At 36.3% G+C, this 23,848-nt stretch overlaps 1 protein-coding gene across 3 annotated transcripts in view; it reads right to left on the bottom strand.

Moving 5' to 3' along the window:
• Window positions 1-23,848, bottom strand: part of arhgef3 (Rho guanine nucleotide exchange factor (GEF) 3) — an 89,216-nt gene that overhangs the window by 9,897 nt on the left and 55,471 nt on the right. For all 3 annotated transcript variants that reach the window (XM_062038087.1, XM_062038088.1, XM_062038089.1), the window contains 6 exons: window positions 20,811-20,921; window positions 20,466-20,729; window positions 14,042-14,104; window positions 13,874-13,970; window positions 13,722-13,798; window positions 13,394-13,651 (listed from right to left, as the gene is read on the bottom strand). In XM_062038087.1, the coding sequence (XP_061894071.1) occupies window positions 13,394-13,651; window positions 13,722-13,798; window positions 13,874-13,970; window positions 14,042-14,104; window positions 20,466-20,729; window positions 20,811-20,921 (870 nt within the window). The remainder of the gene's footprint in view (window positions 1-13,393; window positions 13,652-13,721; window positions 13,799-13,873; window positions 13,971-14,041; window positions 14,105-20,465; window positions 20,730-20,810; window positions 20,922-23,848) is intronic.

A 23,848-nucleotide genomic window follows, 5' to 3' on the forward strand; every position in this document is an offset into this window, starting at 1 on the left:
TACCTCTATGTAGGTCAGACGTAGACCTACATTTAATAATTTGACATACTCGGGCAAAAACCAACAGGAAGTTGGCAATTTCCCCTTCAAGACAAAAATGTACTAAAAACACAAATTTTTGCCTCTTTGAGCTGTGATTTGACCCCCTTAAAATACTTAAAAACGCACCAAACTTTTCACACACATCAGCACTGGTGTATATTGCGATCTAATAAAAAAAAAACGAACCCCAAAACTCAAATTTGCGCTCTAGCGCAATTTTTAAATAAAACAGAGACAAAACTGCTCCTCAGAGGAAAACACACTCATTTTTGCCTCTTTGAGCTGTAATTTGACCCCCTTAAAATACTTAAAAACTCACCAAACTTTTCACACACATCAGGACTGGTGTATATTGCGATCTAATAAAAAAAACGAACCCCAAAACTCAAATTTGCGCTCTAGCGCAATTTTTGAATAAAACAGAGACAAAACTGCTCCTCAGAGGAAAACACAGACAAAACTGCTTGTAACTTCCGGTAGGGACGTCTTAGAGACATGAAACAAAAACCTCTATGTAGGTCTCACTTAGACCTACATTTCATAGATTGACACCCTTCAGCAAAAATCAATAGGAAGTTTGCAATCCCTCCTTCAAAACTAAATTTTTGTTAAAACCGGTCACCAAACATCAAACATTATCTCCTCTGAGCGCGTTTGTCGTTTCGGCTTCAAACTACTACAGGAGAGAGATTGAACCCTTCTGATTGACGGATACTCAAGGAGTTTGGATAAGTGCTACGGTTTTGATTTTACGAGCCTTCAAAGAATCGCTGCGCTGATAATGCTGCTGTGATTTTACGAGCCTTAATAGAACCACTGTACCACTGTGCTGATGTGACTTAGGACTAACAGTAGACAAAAGTTTTTGGACATTTTCTATGAACGATAAAACACTGAATATTGACAAAATATGAATGTCATACCGTTTTCGATCGACATATTTTACAATCAATTGAAACGCAACAAAAATGCAACAAACTGTGAAATATGAACGCGAAGGGTACAAAATAAACCCACCTACATTCTGATATATCTGATATTTGCTGAAATTCCCCCAGGGATCAATAAAGTACTTTATATTCTATTCTATTCTATATATCACTAAGCTTTAGAACAGGGGTGTCCAAACTTTTTCCACTGAGGGCCGCACACGGAAAAATTAAAGCATGTGGGGGCCATTTTGATATTTTTCATTTTTAAACCATAACAAAATATATGGATTTTTTATTTATTTTACCTTTAGGGGTCATAAAGGGTCTCAGTCATTACATTGTTAAAAATAAGTCCAATTATTATTATTATTTTTTATTTACAGTAAATCTCTATATCAAGGGTCACCAACGCGGTGCCCGCGGGCACCAGGTAGCCCGTAAGGACCAGATGAGTAGCCCACTGGCCTGTTCTAAAAATAGCTGAAATAGCAGCACTTACCAGTGAGCTGCCTCTATTTTTTACATTTTATTTATTTACTAGCAAGCTGGTCTCGCTTTGCTCGACATTTTTAATTCTAAGAGAGACAAAACTCAAATAGAATTTGAAAATCCAAGAAAATATTTTAAAGACTTGGTCTTCACTTGTTTAAATAAATTCATAATTTTTTTACTTTGCTTCTTATAACTTTCAGAAAGACAATTTTAGAGAAAAAATACAACCTTAAAAATGATTTTAGGATTTTTAAAGACATATACCTTTTTACCTTTTAAATTCCTTCCTCTTCTTTCCTGACAATTTAAATCAATGTTCAAGTAAAAAAAAATTTTTATTGTAAAGAATAATAAATACATTTTAATTTAATTCTTCATTTTAGCTTCTGTTTTTTCGACGAAGAATATTTGTGAAATATTTCTTCAAACTTATTATGATTAAAATTCAAAAAAAATATTCTGGCAAACCTAGAAAATCTGTAGAATCAAATTTAAATCTTATTTCAAAGTCTTTTGAATTTCTTTTAAAATTTTTGTTCTGGAAAATCTAGAAGAAATAATGATTTGTCTTTGTTAGAAATATAGCTTGGTCCAATTTGTTATATATTCTAACAAAGTGCAGATTGGATTTTAACCTAACATGTCATCAAAATTCTAAAATTAATTTTAATCAGGAAAAATTACTAATGATGTTCCATAAATTATTATTATTTTTTTTTCAAAAAGATTCGAATTAGCTAGTTTTTCTCTTCTTTTTTTCGGTTGAATTTTGAATTTTAAAGAGTCGAAATTGAAGATAAACTATGTTTCAAAATTGTGTTTTCTCCTCTTTTAAACCGTTCAATTAAGTGTAAATATCATTAATTATTAATAATAACATAGAGTTAAAGGTAAATTGAGCAAATTGGTTATTTCTGGCAATTTATTTAAGTGTGTATCAAACTGGTAGCCCTTCGCATTAATTAGTACCCAAGAAGTAGCTCTTGCTTTCAAAAAGGTTGGTGACCCCTGGACTATATCAACTTCAAGTCAATATAAAGTAATAAATAAAAGGTTTTATGGCTTTTATGTCAAAAACAACTTTGTTTTTTTTATAGTAAAACTGAAATATGCAGTATTTAGTCATTAGAGCCATAAAAGATCAATAATGCATGGATTTCAATTCCTTAATATTTTTGAGTAATCACAGTGAAAAGATAAATAAAATACCACTAAATATATTTGGGATCCAAAAGGTGCCCCCACTCATAAAGTGATACATTTTTATTAGGTTTTTCTGTTACTTTCAACACTTAAATTACAAGATCAACTTCAGTTTGAACTATTATTTTGTTTGTTTTATGCTCTTTTGTCAAACAAAATGTTGATGTTTTTATATGGCAACCACACAATATATGCAATATTTACCACATAAAACATTTTAAAGTGACATATTTGAAGTAATTGGAGCCTTGAAAATAATTCATTATAACATGGATTTTTTTGTCTTTTTTTATTTTTTTGGGGGAGCAACGGCAAAAAAAAGAAAAATAAAGAAAGACAAAATTAAAAAAAAACAGCCTGCATGGCAGCTTTTGTGTCAACATTGCAACTTTTTCTCGTTAGATTTCACCTCATTCATTTTTATTTTTGCAATAGCATTTCCAGAATGTGTGGCGGGCCGGTAAACAATTAGCTGGGGGCCGCAAATGGCCCCCCGGGCCGCACTTTGGACACCCCTGCTTTAGAACTTTGTTGTGAAAATCTCCTTCCGCGTCTGTGGAAACGCTCCCCGCCCACACTTCTTGGTGCCTCGTCTGAGCTGCTGTGACGCAGATTACCATCCATCCATTTTCTACCGCTTATTCCCTTCGGGGTCGCGGGGGGCGCTGGAGCCTATCTCAGCTACAATCCATAGTAACTAATTAGATGGCCATAGTAACTAATTAGATGACCATAGTAAGTAATTAGATGACCATAGTAACTAATTAGATTACCATAGTAACTGGTATATCATGCAAAAGTGCAGATTCCAAGCATTGAAATACTTAGTATTAGGGATGTCCGATAATGGCTTTTTGCCGATATCCGATATTCCGATATTGTCAGACTCTTTAATTACCGATACCGATATCAACCGATACCGATATCAACCGATATATACAGTCGTGGAATTAACACATTATTATGCCTAATTGGACAACCAGGTATGGTGAAGATAAGGTACTTAAAAAAAAAAAAATTAATAAAATAAAATAAGATAAATAAATTAAAAACATTTTCTTGAATAAAAAAGAAAGTAAAACAATATAAAAACAGTTACATTGAAACTAGTAATTAATGAAAATGAGTCAAATTAACTGTTAAAGGTTAGTACTATTAGTGGAGCAGCAGCACGCACAATCATGTGTGCTTACGGACTGTATCCCTTGCAGAATGTATTGATATATATTGATATATAATGTAGGAACCAGAATATTAATAACAGAAAGAAACAACCCTTTTGTGTGAATGAGTGTGAATGAGTGTTAAAAAAAACCACAAAAAAACAAAACGATACCGATAATAAAAAATACGATACCGATAATTTCCGATATTACATTTTAACGCATTTATCGGCCGATAATATCGGCAGGCCGATATTATCGGACATCTCTACTTAGTATAGTTTAGGGCTGCAACTAACGATTAATTTGATAATCGATTAATCTGTCGATTATTACTCCGATTAATCGATTAATAATTGGATAAAAGAGACAAACTACATTTCTATCCTATCCAGTATTTTATTGAAAAAAAACCTGCATACTGGCACCATACTTACGTTTGTAAATGTTGCCGTTTATAAATAAAGGTTTATTTGAAAAAATAAAAATAAAACATTTTAATTAAAATTTTTTAAAAAAAACTCTGCGCATGCGCATAGCATAGATCCAACAAATCGATGACTAAATTAATCTGCAACTATTTTAATCAGGGATGTCCGATAATGGCTTTTTGCCGATATCCGATATTCCGATATTGTCCAACTCTTTAATTACCGATACCGATATCAACCGATACCGATATCAACCGATATATACAGTCGTGGAATTAACACATTATTATGCCTAATTTGGACAACCAGGTATGGTGAAGATAAGGTACTTTAAAAAAAATAAAAAATAAAATAAAATAAGATAAATAAATTAAAAACATTTTCTTGAATAAAAAAAAAAGTACAACAATATAAAAACAGTTACATTGAAACTAGTGATTAATGAAAATGAGTAAAATTAAGTGTTAAAGGTTAGTACTATTAGTGGAGCAGCAGCACGCACAATCATGTGTGCTTACGGACTGTATCCCTTGCAGACTGTATTGATATATATTGATATATAATGTAGGAAGCAGAATATTAATAACAGAAAGAAACAACCCTTTTGTGTGAATGAGTGTGAATGAGTGTAAAAAAAACAAAACAAAAAAAAAAACGATACCGATAATAAAAAAAACGATACCGATAATTTCCGATATTACATTTTAACGCATTTATCGGCAGGCCGATATTATCGGACATCTCTACTTAGTATAGTTTAGGGCTGCAACTAACGATTAATTTGATAATCGATTAATCTGTCGATTATTACTCCGATTAATCGATTAATAATCGGATAAAAGAGACAAACTACATTTCTATCCTATCCAGTATTTTATTGGAAAAAAAAACAGCATACTGGCACCATACTTATTTTGATTATTGTTTCTTAGCCGTTTGTAAATGTTGCTGTTTATAAATAAAGGTTTATTTGAAAAAATAAAAATAAAACATTTTAATTAAAAAAAAAAAAAAAAACTCTGCGCATGCGCATAGCATAGATCCAACGAATCGATGACTAAATTAATCTGCAACTATTTTAATCAGGGATGTCCGATAATGGCTTTTTGCCGATATCCGATATTCCGATATTGTCCAACTCTTTAATTACCGATACCAATATCAACCGATACCGATATCAACCGATATATACAGTCGTGGAATTAACACATTATTATGCCTAATTTGGACAACCATGTATGGTGAAGATAAGGTACTTTTTAAAAATAATAATAAAATAAGATAACTAAATTAAAAACATTTTCTTGAATAAAAAATAAAGTAAAACAATATAAAAACAGTTACATAGAAACTAGTAATTAATGAAAATGAGTAAAATTAAGTGTTAAAGGTTAGTACTATTAGTGGAGCAGCAGCACGCACAATCATGTGTGCTTACGGACTGTATCCCTTGCAGACTGTATTGATATATATTGATATATAATGTAGGAAGCAGAATATTAATAACAGAAAGAAACAACCCTTTTGTGTGAATGAGTGTAAAAAAAACCAAAAAAAACAAAAAAAAAAACCTAAACAAAAAAAACCTGATACCGATAATAAAAAAAACGATACCGATAATTTCCGATATTACATTTTAACGCATTTATCGGCAGGCCGATATTATCGGACATCTCTACTTAGTATAGTTTAGGGCTGCAACTAACGATTAATGTGATAATCGATTAATCTGTCGATTATTACTCCGATTAATCGATTAATAATCGGATAAAAGAGACAAACTACATTTCTATCCTATCCAGTATTTTATTGAAAAAAAAACTGCATACTGGCACCATACTTATTTTGATTATTGTTTCACAGCCGTTTGTACATGTTGCAGTTTATAAATAAAGGTTTATTTAAAAAAATAAAAATAACATTTTTTAATTAAAAAAACAAAACAAAAAAAAAAACTCTGTGCATGCGCATAGCATAGATCCAACGAATCGATGACTAAATTAATCTGCAACTATTTTAATCAGGGATGTCCGATAATGGCTTTTTGCCGATATCCGATATTCCGATATTGTCCAACTCTTTAATTACCGATACCGATATCAACCGATACCGATATCAACCGATATATACAGTCGTGGAATTAACACATTATTATGCCTAATTTGGACAACCATGTATGGTGAAGATAAGGTACTTTTTAAAAATAATAATAAAATAAGATAACTAAATTAAAAACATTTTCTTGAATAAAAAAGAAAGTAAAACAATATAAAAACAGTTACATAGAAACTAGTAATTAATGAAAATGAGTAACATTAAGTGTTAAAGGTTAGTACTATTAGTGGAGCAGCAGCACGCACAATCATGTGTGCTTACGGACTGTATCCCTTGCAGACTGTATTGATATATATTGATATATAATGTAGGAACCAGAATATTAATAACAGAAAGAAATGGGGGGAGGGAGGTTTTTTGGGTTGGTGCACTAATTGTAAGTGTATCTTGTGTTTTTTATGTTGATTTAATAAAAAAAAACAAAAAAAAACAAAAAAAAACAACGATACAGATAATAAAAAAAACGATACCGATCATTTCCGATATTACATTTTAACGCATTTATCGGCCGATAATATCGGCAGGCCGATATTATCGGACACCCCTAATTTTAATAATCGATTTGAATCGATTAGTTGTTGCAGCCCTAGTATAATTTGTTGAAAGGACTAGTTGGTACAATCCCTGGGGACTCTGCATGGCAGGGGCGTCCTCCTCCCTGAGCCAGGCTTGCACCTGACCGCATACCTAAGTGAGGCTAGGTGACACTGCTGGGAGGCTTTTCCACCATTGGGACACATCTTCAGTTGTGTGCCCCAGCGTCACGGGGTGTTTCGGCCCGGCTTACCACAAGACACCCTCTGCTGAGGAAGGGCCCACCCCAGGGTGATCAAATCCCTGGGTGTGTGTGTCCCATTAGGTGTTAGCCTTAGCAGCCCAGCTGGTGTCACTCCTCCTCAACCACAACCAATGGCTCGTCCTCTCTGCGGTGTTGGCCAGCTCTTTAATGGCCTGTCTGTGAGCCTGCCCCCTGACTCCAACCTCCCTAAGGAGCTTTGCTGTTGTGCTAGCTACAAAGCCCCTACAGCCCACCTCCACTGGGCGCACCCTTACCCTCCAGCCTCTGTCCTGTGCCTCAGCTGCAAGATTGGAGTACCGCAGCTTCTTGCGTTCATATGCTTCTTCGATGGCATCCTCCCACGGAACTGTCAGTTCAATGATATAGACAATATGGGAGGTTTCAGACCATAGGACGAGGTCTGGACGCAGGGTGGTCGTTGCGATCGCCGGGGGGAAAATTAGCCTCTGATCTAAGTCGACTCGCATCTGCCAGTCCCTGGCTGCATTCAACGGGCTTAGATCAGGATTTGAAGGTCTTGTCTTCAGCTTTTCCCCCTCCCGAACAAACGCTGGTAGGTGTCGGCACACATCCTGGTTGTTGATGGGTTGGGCGTTGATGGATATCCTCCTGCACTCAAGTTTGTCAGCTAGACATCTGAGGACCTGGTTATGTCTCCACGTATATCTGCCTTGAGTGAGGCTGGTTCTACAGCCAACCATTATGTGCTTGAGTGTTGCTGGGGTTGTACACAGGGGACAGGATGGGTCCTTTCCAAACCATTGTTGCAGGTTTATGGGAGATGGTAGCGCATCATATGTTGCTCGAACAATGAAACTCAGCCTGTTGGATTCCATGCCCCAAAGTTCGCTCCATGTGAGTTTTTTCCTTTCAACACCCTCCCACCTTGTCCAGCGGCCCTGTTTGGCTTGTGTTGCAGCTTTGGAACGTCTGGCTGTTTCCTCCTGACGACGCACTTCCTCTACAACCATAGTTCGACGTTCGGTTGCAGATGCCTTTTGCCAGAGAGGAGTTACGGTTCCAAGGCCAAAGCCTCCTCTGCCTTGTTGGACGTGGCCCACTACGTCACGATGGAGCAAAGCTGATTTGGCCTGTAGCACAGCTGTGACTGGGGTCCACTTCCGCCCTGTAACGAGGCAAGGAGCGGCGGCTCTCACTACAGGGTCCCGGGAGTCAGTGAGGGACATCTCCAGCCTCACCTTGGCACATTTGAACTCTTCGACCAGGCTAGAAATTGGCAGCGACAGGGCTCCGTCGCTGTAGAGTCCAACGCTGCTGAAGCACTTTGGAAGTCCGAGCCACTTCCTTACATGCGAGTTCACTAGCCTTTCCAAGCGAGTAGCATGGCTTATTGAGACCTCGTACATAGTTAACGGCCACCGGAGTCTGGGTAGCAACCCAAACTGGAGGCACCAGAGCTTCAGTTTCCCTGGTAGTGCAGTGCTATTAATCTGCCTGAGGCCGTTAGCCGTGTCCTGCCGCAGTTGTTCAAGTTGCTGGGTGTCTCTGAGATCTGCATTATACCATCTTCCGAGGCTCTTGATGGGCTTCTCTAGGAGTGTTGGAATTGGTTCCTCGCTGATGTGGAACCGCTCACCTGTTAGTTGGCCTTTTATGATGGAGATGCTGCGTGACTTGCTTGGCTTGAAGTCCATCCGTGCCCATTGAATGTTTTCCTGAAGTTTCTGCAGCAAGCGTCTGGTGCATGGTTTTGTTGTTGTAATGACGGTCATGTCATCCATAAAGGCTCTAATTGGCGGAAGACGTAGGCCACTCTTGGTCCTCTCACCTCCCACTACCCACTGGGATGCCCGTATGACCAACTCCATTGCCATGACGAAAGCCAGAGGAGAAACTGTGCAGCCCGCCATAATGCCAATTTCCAGATGCTGCCAGGAGGTGGTGTTTCCCTCAACTGTTACGCAGAACTGGAGATCCTGAAAGTAACTCTTGACCAGTTCAGTGACTTGGTTAGGTACACCAAAGAAATTGAAGGCCGTCCACAAGATCTTATGAGGGACTGACCCAAAGGCGTTGGCAAGGTCTAAGAATACCACATGTAGGTCTCTCTGTTCTTTTTTTGCAGTTTGTATCTGGTGCCAGATCATATTGGCATGTTCCAAGCATCCTGAGAAACCCTGGATCCCAGCTTTCTGCACCGATGTATCAATAAAGCTGTTTCTTTGCAGGAACGTAGAGAGTCTCTGGGCAAGGACACTGAAGAAAATCTTCCCCTCTACATTCAGCAAGCTGATCTGGCGAAACTGGCCAATGGATGACGAGTCCTTCTCTTTGGGGATCAGGATGCCTCCTGCTCTTCGCCAAGCTTTCGGTATCACTCCCTTCTGCCATGCTACCTTCATCAGCTTCCAAAGGTATCTTAAGACTCTGGGGGTGTTCTTATAAAGCCTATACGGGATACCATTGGGCCCGGGTGATGATGCTGATCTTGCCTGCTTCACGGTCTTCTCCACCTCGCTCCATGTGGGAGATCTTATGTCCATTTGGTGTTCAGGTGCATGAATTGGTGGCATGTCGGGCGGGACAGTTACTGGCTCATGCCTCTGGCCGTCGGTGTAGGTCTTCCTCAGGTGCTCCTCCAGGTCTTTTATGGGCACTTTGAGGCTCCCACTCTTCTCTTGCTCAAAAAGACCTTTGACAAAACTGTAGGGATTGCTATAGAAGAGGGTTCTTGTCCGTTCTTTCCTCTTGCGTTGTCGTCTGAGGTGCTCTGCTCTTCGCAGCTTTGTCAGTCGTTGCTTTATTTCAGCCTGCAGAACTTCAATCCCCCCTCTTTCTATTTCGGTTGCCTTTCTCCATTGCTTCCTCAATTGTCTTCTTTCTTTCACCAAGCTGTCAATTTCACGCTGCCTTCTGGACTTTGGTTGGTTCGAGGAGGGAGGGCCTTTATAGTTGAAGACTTCCGGTCATTAGAAAACATGACTGCACATCATAATGGCAGCTACACTTTACATCTTAAACATCTAAAAAAATGATTTTGGAATGTCCGGCGGGCCAGATTGAAAAGCTCAACGGGCCGCATGTGGCCCCCGGGCTTTAATTTGCCCAGGTGTGCTCTAACCAGTAGGCCAGTGAGTAGGTTAGTAGTATGTGTGTCTACATCTTGGGAACTGAGTGGGTAGGTACTGTGAGGGTTGGGTTTTATTACATATTGTAAAATGTGCAGATGCCTCAACTTGTTGTTGCCATGATTCATTATGCTGTAATGCAGGGGTGGGCAATTAATTTTTACCGGGGGCCGCATGAGCTACCCGAGCACTGCTGGAGGGCCACATCGACAATATTTCAATTAAATTTTGCTCAATATTATTTTTGATATATACCGTAAGATAAATAATAATAATAATAATAATAATAGTAATACTTCAACATAGTGTGTGTAACAGCATTCCATGACTAATATATATAAATTAACATTAATAATAAATGACAGTAAAATAAGCACACGTATGACTGAGGAGTCATAGTGTAACTTTGTGTGATGTTTGAGTTGTCCGACTTTGTGTGTGGCCTTAAACGCACCAGTGGTTTAGTGCTATGCGTGTTGGTGACAGATGACAAGTTGCTTTTGGCCTGGTTTGTACGGCAGAAAATGACTAGTTTTTCGAGATAGAATTGTTTTACTCATGTTTTTGGTGTGGTTCTGGCCGAATATAAACAGTTTTGCTCAATAAAGTGATCGATATAATTCCTGGCCTCGAAGCATCTCGATAGACGTTACAATAATTGAACGGTGTTCAATTGAACGGTGTTGACGAACACCGTTAGGACCGCTTGTTGTCACTGTCACTCAAAGTTGCATTGCAAAATTACATAGAATAAATATGTTTATTTTGTTTAGAATTCAGATGGGATTTGATTTGGTGCGCGGCATATATTTGCTGCGCGCAGCAGACGCTTGAGCAGTGCGCAATTGCGCAGGCACGCACCTTAGAGGGAACGTTGCATGGCAGTCCATGTCTTGTTGGAAACACGCCATTCTTCATCAACTTTTCTCTTTTTAGCGTCTCGGGTGTAAACCGTGCATCACTTGTCGCTGAATGTGCACCTTCACTCGCAGGTTACACACGGACACACGCCCATAAATAATACTTTTCAAAATAAAAGCAGCACAGTTGTATTGCGCGCACGACATAGATGTTTTTTCAACTTTATTTTGTAATTAATGATTGCAGCTGTTCACATTCACTCACAATCACGCACATGCATACGTCCACACGGAAGTAATACAAATAACGATTTTCAAAACAAAAGCAGCACCGTTGTATTGCACACTCGACATAGATACTTTTTAAAATTTATTTTGTAATTTATAATTGGCCTCACGCGGGCCGGACAGGGACGCACAAAGGGCCGGATGCGGCCCGCGGGCCGCAGAATGCCCAGGTCTGCTGTAATGGGTGCAAAATTCAATACAAATATTTTGGAAAAAAAACAAAAAGGAAAGGCCATGTAACACAGTGGTAAAAATGCCCCTGTGCCAACTTGTTTGCAGTGTGTTGCTGCCATTACATTCTAAGTGAATGATTATTTGCAAAAAAAATTAAGTTTCTCAGTTCAAACAGGACTTTGCAGTCTATTTAATTGAATATAAGTTGAAAAGGATTTGCAAATCATTGTATTCTGTTTTTATTTACCATTTACACAACGTGACAACTTCACTGCTTTTGCCTTTTTGTACAAACCCCGTTTCCATATGAGTTGGGAAATGGTGTTAGATGAAAATATAAACGGAATACAATGATTTGCAAATCCTTTTCAAGCCATATTCAGTTGAATATGCTACAAAGACAACATATTTGATGTTCAAACTCATAAACATTTTTTTTGTTGCAAATAATCATTAACTTTAGAATTTGATGGCAGCAACACGTGACAAAGAAGTTGGGAAAGGTGGCAATAAATACTGATAAAGTTGAGGAATGCTCATCAAACACTTATTTGGAACATCCCACAGGTGTGCAGGCAAATTGGGAACAGGTGGGTGCCATGATTGGCTATAAAAGTAGATTCCATGAAATGCTCAGTCATTCACAAACAAGGATGGGGCGAGGGTCACCACTTTGTCAACAAATGCCTGAGCAAATTGTTGAACAGTTTAAGAAAAACCTTTCTCAAGCAGCTATTGCAAGGAATTTAGGGATTTCACCATCGACGCTCCGTAATATCATCAAAGGGTTCAGAGAATGTGGAGAAATCACTGCACGTAAGCAGCTAAGCCCGTGACCTTCCATCCCTCAGGCTGTACTGCATCAACAAGCGACAGTGTGTAAAGGATATCACCACATGGGCTCAGGAACACTTCAGAAACCCACTGTCAGTAACTACAGTTGGTCGCTACATCTGTAAGCGCAAGTTAAAACTCTCCTATGCAAGGCGAAAACCGTTTATCAACAACACCCAGAAACGCCGTCGGCTTCGCTGGGCCTGAGCTCATCTAAGATGGACTGATACAAAGTGGAAAAGTGTTCTGTGGTCTGACGAGTCCACATTTCAAATTGTTTTTGGAAACTGTGGACGTCGTGTCCTCCGGACCAAAGAGGAAAAGAACCATCCGGATTGTTCTAGGCGCAAAGTGTAAAAGGCAGCATGTGTGATGGTATGAGGGTGTATTATATATTGATATATAATGTAGGAAGCAGAATATTAATAACAGAAAGAAACAACCCTTTTGTGTGAATGAGTGTAAATGGGGGAGGGAGGTTTTTTGGGTTGGTGCACTAATTGTAAGTGTATCTTGTGTTTTTTTATGTGGATTTAATTAAAAAAACGGGAAAAAAAGAAGAAAAAAAAACAAAAACGATACTGATAATAAAAAAGCAGATACCGATAATTTCCGATATTACATTTTAACGCATTTATCTCTACTTGTGAGTGTTGATGACACAGCTTTGCAACAGTTGATATTCTAGTTTCAAGCATGTTTTACTCAATATAGCTCATCAAATCTCAGCAACAAGCTGTAATATCTTACTGACATCATTTAGGACCAAAACCCTTAAAACAAGTAAAACACTCCAACATAAAATCTGCTTAGTGAGAAGAATGATCTTATCAGACAAAAAATAAGCAAATATCACCCTTATTTGACATATTTCATCTTACTTACATTTCACTTTTTGCAGTGTAGCTTTAGTTGTTTTTTTATACGTACAAACACCCTAAAACACCATCCTGCCCCCCCCCCCCACTCACCGCCTCATCCAGGTGTTGCTGGTCCAGGTGCTCGCTGGGGGTGTGCTTGAGGATCTCCCTGAGAAGCAGCGGATATTTCACCAGCCGACTGCGAGGGATGTCCAGGAAGTTCCACAAGTCCAACTTCCTGCTAAAGGGCGACTGGAGGCAGCGCTGCAGGAAGTCCTGGACTCTGAGGTCCTGCTTCTTCTGGTCCAGCAGGGCCTTGGCCTTCACCTGGTTGCTGCAGTAGGCCGTGTAGGACGCGAGACACGGGAGCTGCGGGGGAGGGGACACACAGGCGCTAGTCTACGTAGTCTACAGCGCTCTGGACTCAATGCCTCCTCACCCAGTCTGTCAAGATCTGTCCAACGTGCTCGGTGGACCCGTCCGGTTTCCTGGCCTCACGGAGGCGACTCAGCAGGTCTGACAAGGAACACATGGGACGGTGTGAGCGTCCGGCTCGGCAGAACCTGAGAGGACTTGATGAGAGCGCGCTACCTTCATGCAGGGGAATCAGCGAGTCCAGAGTACCAAAGATCTGGTTCAGTTCCTGCTCGGTCATGATGGAGAGCTTCAGCATGGGGTCATGGTAGGCCTGCAGGACACACACACACACACATCTGGACCGGTTCTGCCTAGAAGACGAGGACACAGGGTTTTGTTTACCTTTTTCGCCAACTTGAGATCTTCGACCAGGTCTTGCTCGCCCTGAGCCAACTCAAAAATGGCCTAGAGGGAGAAATGGTTTGTTAGTAACTAGAGATGTCCGATAATATCGGTCTGCCGATATTATCGGCCGATAAATGCGATAAAATGTAATATCGGAAATTATCGGTATCGTTTTTTTTATTATCAGTATCGTTGTTTTTTTTTGTTTGTTTGTTTTTTTTTTGTTTTTTTTTATTAAATCCACATAAAAAACACAAGATACACTTACAATTAGTGCCTCATAATTGTGTGTCATAATTAAAACAGATGACAGCCAAATGGACTTTGCTGTTTTATTTTCAATGAAACAATAGAAAATAGGTACTCATATAGTAGTAGTCTCACTTGACTGACTACACTAGAGCAAGCCCGGTCACAGGCAATTACAATGTCTGTTAGTCCGGGTGAGGAGTCAGTTAAGCTAGAACTAGCCAGCGCCAGGCTGGATAATCCATGTACACATAGCAATTCTCTTAGAATAATACACAATTCACATAATGTTTTTTCTGTTGTGTCTGTGTCAGAGGTGGACATGCATTCTACTGAGGTGGCAAATTATGATATGTCCAGTCTATTGCAGCACCAAGCAAACAATCGGAAAATTCCCGTCATATCAATTCCTAGATATGGTCGAAACTATTTAAAGTGCACTACGCATAATAAACGCAACATTGTTAATATTGCCACTACGGATAATCTTAACAAAAACTCGTCAAAACAGCCCAATACCTATAATACGGGCTTTTTAAACATAAGATCATTGTCTCCCAAGGCGTTATTAGTTAATGAGGTCATTAGAGACAACAATCTTAACGTCATTGGTCTTAGCGAAACCTGGCTCAAACCAGACGAATTTTTTGCGCTCAATGAGGCATCTCCTACTAACTATACGAATGCACATGTTGCCCGTCCTCTTAAAAGGGGAGGGGGTGTCGCACTAATATACAATGAAAATTTCAACCTTACCCCTAACCTAAATAATAAATATAAATCGTTTGAGGTGCTTACTATGAGGTCTGTCACACCGCTACCTCTCGACCTGCCTGTTATCTACAAAAGAAAGTAAAACAATATAAAAACAGTTACATAGAAACTAATAATGAATGAAAATGAGTCAAATTAACTGTTAAAGTTTAGTACTATTAGTGGACCAGCAGCACGCACAATCATGTGTGCTTATGGACTGTATCCCTTGCAGACTGTATTGATATTAGAGATGTCCGATAATATCGGCCGGCCGATATTATCGGCCGATAAATGCTTTAAAATGTAATATCGGAAATTATCGGTATCGTTTTTTTTTTAATTATCGGTATCGTTTTTTAATTTTTTTTATTTTTTATTAAATCAACATAAAAAACACAAGATACACTTACAATTAGTGCACCAACCCAAAAAACCTCCCTCCCCCATTTACACTCATTCACACAAAAGGGTTGTTTCCTTCTGTTATTAATATTCTGCTTCCTACATTATATATCAATATATATCAATACAGTCTGCAAGGGATACAGTCCGTAAGCACACATGATTGTGCGTGCTGCTGCTCCACTAATAGTACTAACCTTTAACAGTTAATTTGACTCATTTTCATTCATTACTAGTTTCTATGTAACTGTTTTTATATTGTTTTACTTTCTTTTTTATTCAAGAAAATGTTTTTAATTTATTTATCTTATTTTATTTTATAATTTTTTTTTAAAAGTACCTTATCTTCACCATACCTGGTTGTCAAAATTAGGCATAATAATGTGTTAATTCCACGACTGCATATATCGGTTGATATCGGTATCGGTTGATATCGGTATCGGTAATTAAAGAGTTGGACAATATCGGCATATCGGATATCGGCAAAAAGCCATTATCGGACATCCCTATTAGTAACCCTTCACTGCAAAAAGTGAAATGTAAGTAAGATGAAATATGTCAAATAAGGGTGACATTTGCTTATTTTCTGTCTGAGAAGCTAATTCTTCTCACTAAGCAGATTTTATGTTAGAGTGTTTTACTTGTTTTATGTGTTTTGCTCCTAAATGATCTCAGTAAGAGTTCAGTTGTTGCTGAGATTTGATGACCTATAATGAGTAAAACATGCTTGAAACTAGAATATCAACTGTTGCAAAGCTGTGTCATCAACACTCACAAGTAGAAAACTACTTTTTTAAAGTCATCATTTCTTATTTCAAGCATGAACAAAAAATCATGACTTTGACACAATTTTGTCTCCTAATTAAAACAGATGACAGCCAAATGGACTTTTCTGTTTTATTTTCAATGAAACAATAGAAAACAGGTACTCATATAGTAGTACAGTTGGCACAGTACAGTAAACTGACAGTTAATATTTAAACATTTGACATTTCAAACAATTTTGAACAGAAATAGTTCATGCACATTCAGATAAATTCCTCAAAATTACAATTAAAAAAAATGTGTATATATGCGCACTAATTGACTGAAAGAGCACGCACTTGGCGCGATGATGTCATGTTATCCATGGAAAAATGCATTTTTAGTAGGGATGTCCGATAATGGCTTTTTTGCCGATATCCGATATTCCGATATTGTCCAACTCTTAATTACCGATACCGATATCAACCGATACCGATATATACAGTCGTGGAATTAACACATTATTATGCCTAATTTGGACAACCAGGTATGGTGAAGATAAGGTCCTTTTTTAAAAAATTAATAAAATAAAACAAGATAAATAAATTTAAAAAAAATTATTGAATACAAAAGAAAGTAAAACAATATAAAAACAGTTACATAGAAACTAGTAATTAATGAAAATGAGTAAAATTAACTGTTAAAGGTTAGTACTATTAGTGGAGCAGCAGCACGCACAATCATGTGTGCTTACGGACTGTATCCCTTGCAGACTGTATTGATACATATTGATATATAATGTAGGAAGCAGAATATTAATAACAGAAAGAAACAACCCTTTTGTGTGAATGAGTGTAAATGGGGGAGGGAGGTTTTTTGGGTTGGTGCACTAATTGTAAGTGTATCTTGTGTTTTGTATGTTGATTTAATTAAAAAATTAAAAAAAATTAAAAAACGATACAGATAATAAAAAAAACAATACCGATAATTTCCGATATTACACTCTAAAGCAGTGGTCCCCAACCTTTTTGTAGCTGCGGACCGGTCAACGCTTGAAAATTTGTCCCACGGACCGGTGATAGTGTGGGGGGGGTGTTTTTTTTTTTTTTTTACATAAATAAATGCAATCATGTGTGCTTACGGACTGTATCCCTGCAGACTGTATTGATGTATATTGATATATAATGTATATATTGTGTTTGTTATGTTGATTTCATTAAAAAAAAATAAAAAAAATATTTTTTATTTGTTTTGCGGCCCGGTACCAATCGGTCCGCGGCCCGGTGGTTGGGGACCACTGCTCTAAAGCATTTATTTTTAGACAATATGATTTGCCTGAGCGGCTAGGAGACCCCGAGAGTAACAAGCGCTTGCCTTGTTGCCTTTCCATTAAGAACAATAAATTAGTTTTTAGTATAAGTTTGCTGGTTTCAAGAAATGTAATGCCGAGCGCATATCATTATGTCAAGATAATGGCACTAGCATTTACTTCTTTTAAGAATATTTTTCAACATATTGAGCAAAAAGGTCTCTTCTTTTCCTACCAAGAAAAGTGCACTTGTTATTAGTGAGAATATACTTATTTTAAGCTATTTTTGGGTTCATTGAAGTTAGCTAATTTGACTTGTTTTGTAAAGTCTCGACAAGCCAAATTTTCTTGTTCTATTGGCAGATCATTTTGCTTAGTTCAAGTAAAATACCCCTCTTTTTTGTATTTTTTCCCTTGTTTTTGAACTAGGGCTGCAACAACTAATCGATTAAATCGATTATAAAAATAGTTGTCGATTAATTTAGTCATCGATTCATTGGATCTATGCCAGGGGTGTCCAAAGTGCGGCCCGCAGGTCATTTTTTTAACGGCCCCATGGCCCATTTTAAAAATACGATTGAAAAAAATAAAAAACATTAAAAGTGGTATAAAAGAGCAAACAGGTGAAATGTAACAATAAAATGTAGCAATGTTTACTCTAATCACACAAAGCTGCCATGCAGGCTGTTTCTTTCTTTAAAAAATAATAATGAATCAAAATCAATGTCATTATGAATTATTGACCTATTCAAGGCTCCAATTACGTCACATTAAATATTTTGAGATATTTTTTCGGGAAAATGTTGCATATTTTGTGTTTGCCATGTAAAAAAACTAGCTGTGTTTTTTTTAAGAAGGGCCTAAAACGAACAAACAAAACATAAACAATAAAATTATATTATTATATATATATATATATATATATATATATAATTGACGGATAGATCTGAAGTTGATCGAGATTATTGTGTTAAAAGTAAACAGTAAAAAAAAAAAAAATTATAGTTTATTTTTTAACACTTTATAGAGTAGGACCCTTTTGGATCCCCTACAATTTTAGTGTGATTAGTTTTTAAGTGTCATTGCTCAAAAAATAATAATGAATTAAAATCAATGTTGTTATGAGTTTTTGACCTTTTTAAGGCTCCAATTATTATATAATCTCAAATATCCCACTTAAAGACTTTATTGGGTGAAAATATTGCATATTTTGTGTTTTTTTTCATTAAAAAAAAGGGTTTTCTTTGACAAAAAGAGCATACCATTTAAATCTTTAAAACATGTTATATTGACAGATAGTCCTAATGTTGATCTAGAGATTTTAAAACTTGAATAATAACACAAATAATAATACTGAATAATGACACATTTTTTAAATTTTTTGGACCAAAACCCTTTGGGGTCCCCGGGATCAAGCCTGAGTGGAGGCCTTAATGCAGGGGTCACCAACCTTTTTGAAACCAAGAGCTACTTCTTGGGTACTGATTAATGCGAAGGGCTACCAGTTTGATACACACTTAAATAAATTGCCAGAAATAGCCAATTTGCTCAATTTACCTTTAACTCTATGTTATTATTAATAATTAATGATATTTACATTTAATTGAACGGTTTAAAAGAGGAGAAAACACCAAAAAAATGACAATTACATTTTGAAACATAGTTTATCTTCAATTTCGACTCCTTAAAATTCAAAATTCAACCGAAAAAAAGAAGAGAAAAACTAGCTAATTCGAATCTTTTTGAAAAAATTAAAAAACGAATTTATGGAACATCATTAGTAATTTTTCCTGATTAAGATTAATTTTATAATTTTGATGACATGTTTTAAATAGGTTAAAATCCAATCTGCACTTTGTTAGAATATATAACAAATTGGACCAAGCTATATTTCTAACAAAGACGAATCATTATTTCTTCTATATTTTCCGGAACAAAAATTTTAAAAGGCATTCAAAAGACTTTGAAATAAGATTTAAATTTGATTCTACAGATTTTCTAGATTTGCCAGAATAATTTTTTTGAATTTTAATCATAATAAGTTTGAAGAAATATTTCACAAATATTCTTCGTCGAAAAAACCGAAGCTAAAATGAAGAATTAAATTAAAATGTATTTATTATTCTTTACAATAAAAAAAATAAATTTACTTGAACATTGATTTAAATTGTCAGGAAAGAAGAGGAAGGAATTTAAAAGGTAAAAAGGTATATGTGTTTAAAAATCCTAAAATCATTTTTAAGGTTGTATTTTTTCTCTAAAATTGTCTTTCTGAAAGTTATAAGAAGCAAAGTAAAAAAATTCATGAATTTATTTAAACAAGTGAAGACCAAGTCTTTAAAATATGTTCTTGGATTTTCAAATTCTATTTGAGTTTTGTCTCTCTTAGAATTAAAAATGTCGGGCAAAGCGAGACCAGCTTGCTAGTAAATAAATACAATTTAAAAAATAGAGGCAGCTCACTGGTAAGTGCTGCTATTTGAGCTATTTTTAGAACAGGCCAGCGGGCTACTCATCTGGTCCTTACGGGCACCGCGTTGGTGACCCCTGCCTTAATGTATATTTTTTATACAATAAAAAATATCAAAATGGCCCCTGCTAGCTTTGATTTTTATACGTGCGGCCCTCAGTGGAAAAAGTTTGGACACCCCTGATCTATGCTATGTGCATGCGCAGAAGCAATTTTAAATTTTTTTATTAAACCTTTATTAATAAACTGCAACATGTACAAACAGCTGAGAAACAATAATCAAAATAAGTATGGTGCCAGTATGCTGTTTTTTCCCCCAATAAAACACTGGAAAGGATAGAAATGTAGTTTGTCTCTTTTATCCGATTATTAATCGATTAATCGAAGCAATAATCGACAGATTAATCGATTATCAAATGCATCGTTCGTTGCAGCCCTATTTTGAACACTGACTTTTTGCAGCGTATGAGAGTTCCACATGCGGGTCTCACCTCCTGCCTCTTGATCTCCTTCGGGCTGAGAGGCTGCGTCGCTCCCAGTCGGACGTCGAAGGTCTCGCTCCAAAGCTTGCTGTCGCGGCGCTTGGCGGCCGGGGCCGGGGCGGCGGACGCCCGCGCGGCAGTCGTGGAGGTAGAAGAGTTGGAGATGGCCGCCGCCGTCGCCCGTGTCTTGGCGGAGGACGAAGGAGGAGGAGGAGGAGGGAGAGGAGCAGGAGCGGGAGGAAGCACTCGTTCCGTCCGGAAGCTGATGGAGCGCTGCGGGTCGACACGCAAAACGTCCCACCGGTTGAAGCGGGAGGAAGTTTGGGGTTCAGCTCACATGAGACCGGAGCTCACCTGCAGCGTCTGACCAAACCTCTTCAGCGATGCCGACTTGACAGGCGGCAGCAGGCTGGCCAGAGACGTCACCCTGGAGACGGCCGCTTTGCTGCGCTTGGCGCTGGGCTCCTGCACCACAAGGACACGGCAAGATGAGTCCACTACTCATCACACGAACATACACAACTTTCTCAGGGACTTACGTAGTCTTCTTCAAACTCAAACATCTAGTTTCTCAAAGTGTATAAAATACTACACGGTCTAGCTCCAGCCTATCTTGCTGATTGTATTGTACCATATGTCCCGGCAAGAAATCTGCCTTCTAAGAACTCCGGCTTATTAGTGATTCCCAGAGACCAAAAAAAGTCTACGGGCTATAAAGTGTTTTCTATTGGGGCTCCAGTACTCTGGAATGTTCTACCGGTAACAGTTAGAGATGCTACCTCAGTAGAAGCATTTAAGTCCCATCTTAACACTCATTTGTATACTCTAGCCTTTAAATAGACCCCCTTTTAGACCAGTTGATCTGCCGTCTCTTTTCTGCTCTGCCTCCCTCTCCTGCGTGGAGAGGTTGTTAGGTGGCCACAGATGACTGTATCTCGTGCGCACGAGATAATGTCTAAAAAAATTTTTTTTTTAAATATAATTACTTTTTTTTAGACATGTATCTCGTGCGCACGAGAAACTTTTTATAAAGTTATGAAAATAAAAAAATAAAAAAATTGATTATAATTTTTTTGGGGGGGGAATTTTTTTTAGACATGTATCTCGTGCGCATGACAAACTTTCTTGTGCGCACGAGATACATGTCTAAAAAAATATATATACATATTATATATATATATATATATATTTATTTTTTATAACTTTATAAAAAGTTTCTCATGCGCACGAGATACATGTCTAAAAAAAGTAATTATATTTAAAAAAAATTTTTTTTAGACATCTCATGCGCAAGAGAAACTATCTTGTGCGCATGAGATACATGTCTAAAAAAAATAAAAAATATATTCTAATGAATTTTTTTTTTTTTTTTTTAGACATGTATCTCGTGCGCAAGAGAAACTATCTTGTGCGCACAAGATAGTTTCTCTTGCGCACGAGATGTCTAAAATTTTTAAAAAATATATATAATTACTTTTTTTTTAGACATGTATCTCGTGCGCACAAGAAACTTTTTATAAAGTTATAAAAATAAAAAATAAAAAATAAATTGATTATAATATTTTTTGGGGGGAATTTTTTTTAGACATGTATCTCGTGCACACGACAAACTTTCTTGTGCGCACGAGATACATGTCTAAAAAAAATATATATATAATAATTATATATATATATTTTTATAACTTTATAAAAAGTTTCTCGTGCGCACGAGATAATGTCTAAAAAAAATTTTTTTTGAATATAATTACTTTTTTTTTTAGACATGTATCTCGTGCGCACGAGAAACTTTTTATAAAGTTATAAAAAAAAAAATAAAAAAAAAATTGATTGTAATTTTTTTGGTGGGAATTTTTTTTAGACATGTATCTCGTGCGCACGACAAACTTTCTTGTGTGCACGAGATACATGTCTAAAAAAATATATATATATATAATAATTATATATATATATATATATATATATTTTTATAACTTTATAAAAAGTTTCTCATGCGCACGAGATACATGTCTAAAAAAAAAGTAATTATATTTAAAAAAAAAATTTTTTAGACATTATCTCGTGCGCAAGAGAAACTATCTTGTGCGCACGAGATACATGTCTAAAATTTTTTTTTTAAAGATAAAAATATTCTAATGAATTTTTTTTAGACATGTATCTCGTGCGCAAGAGATAATGTCTAGAAAACATTTTTTAAAAATATAATTACTTTTTTTTTAGACATGTATCTCGTGCGCACGAGAAACTTTTTATAAAGTTATAAAAATAAAAAAAATAAAAAAAATTGATTATATTTTTTGGGGGGAATTTTTTTTAGACATGTATCTCGTGTGCACGAGAAACTTTCTTGTGCGCACGAGATACATGTCTAAAAAAAAAGTAATTATATTTAAAAAAAAAAAATTTTAGACATGTATCTCGTGCGCAAGAGAAACTATCTAATACATGTCTAAAAAATTTTTTTTAAAAATATAATTACTTTTTTTTTTACACATGTATCTCGTGCGCACGAGAAACTTTTTATAAAGTTATAAAAAAAAATAAAAAAAAATTGATTATAATATTTTTTGGGGGGAATTTTTTTTAGACATGTATCTCGTGCGCACGACAAACTTTCTTGTGCACACGAGATACATGTCTAAAAAAAAATATATATATAATAATTATATATATATATTTTTTTATAACTTTATAAAAAGTTTCTCGTGCGCACGAGATACATGTCTAAAAAAAAAGTAATTATATTTAAAAAAAATTTTTTTAGACATTATCTTGTGTGCACGAGATACATGTCTAAAAAATTTTTTTTTAAAATAAAAATATTCTAATGAATTTTTTTTTTTTTTTTAGACATGTATCTCGTGCGCAAGAGATAATGTCTAAAAATTTTTAAAAAAATATATAATTACTTTTTTTTAGACATGTATCTCGTGCGCACAAGAAACTTTTTATAAAGTTATAAAAATTAAAAAAAAATAAAAAATGGATTATAATACTTTTTTGGGGGAATTTTTTTTAGACATGTATCTCGTGCGCACGACAAACTTTCTTGTGCGCATGAGATACATGTCTAAAAAAAAATATATATATAATAATTATATATATATATATATTTTTTTATAACTTTATAAAAAGTTTCTCGTGCGCACGAGATACATGTCTAAAAAATTTTTTTTCAAAATAAAAATATTCTAATTAATTTTTTTTAAATTTTTTTTTTTAGACATGTATCTCGTGCGCACAAGAAACTTTTTATAAAGTTATAAAAATTAAAAAAATTAAAAAAATTGATTATAATATTTTTTGGGGGGAATTTTTTTAGACATGTATCTCGTGCGCACGACAAACTTTCTTGTGCGCATGAGATACATGTCTAAAAAAATATATATATAATA

Source organism: Entelurus aequoreus, linkage group LG26, assembly GCF_033978785.1.
Source record: "Entelurus aequoreus isolate RoL-2023_Sb linkage group LG26, RoL_Eaeq_v1.1, whole genome shotgun sequence".
Taxonomy (NCBI): domain Eukaryota; kingdom Metazoa; phylum Chordata; class Actinopteri; order Syngnathiformes; family Syngnathidae; genus Entelurus; species Entelurus aequoreus.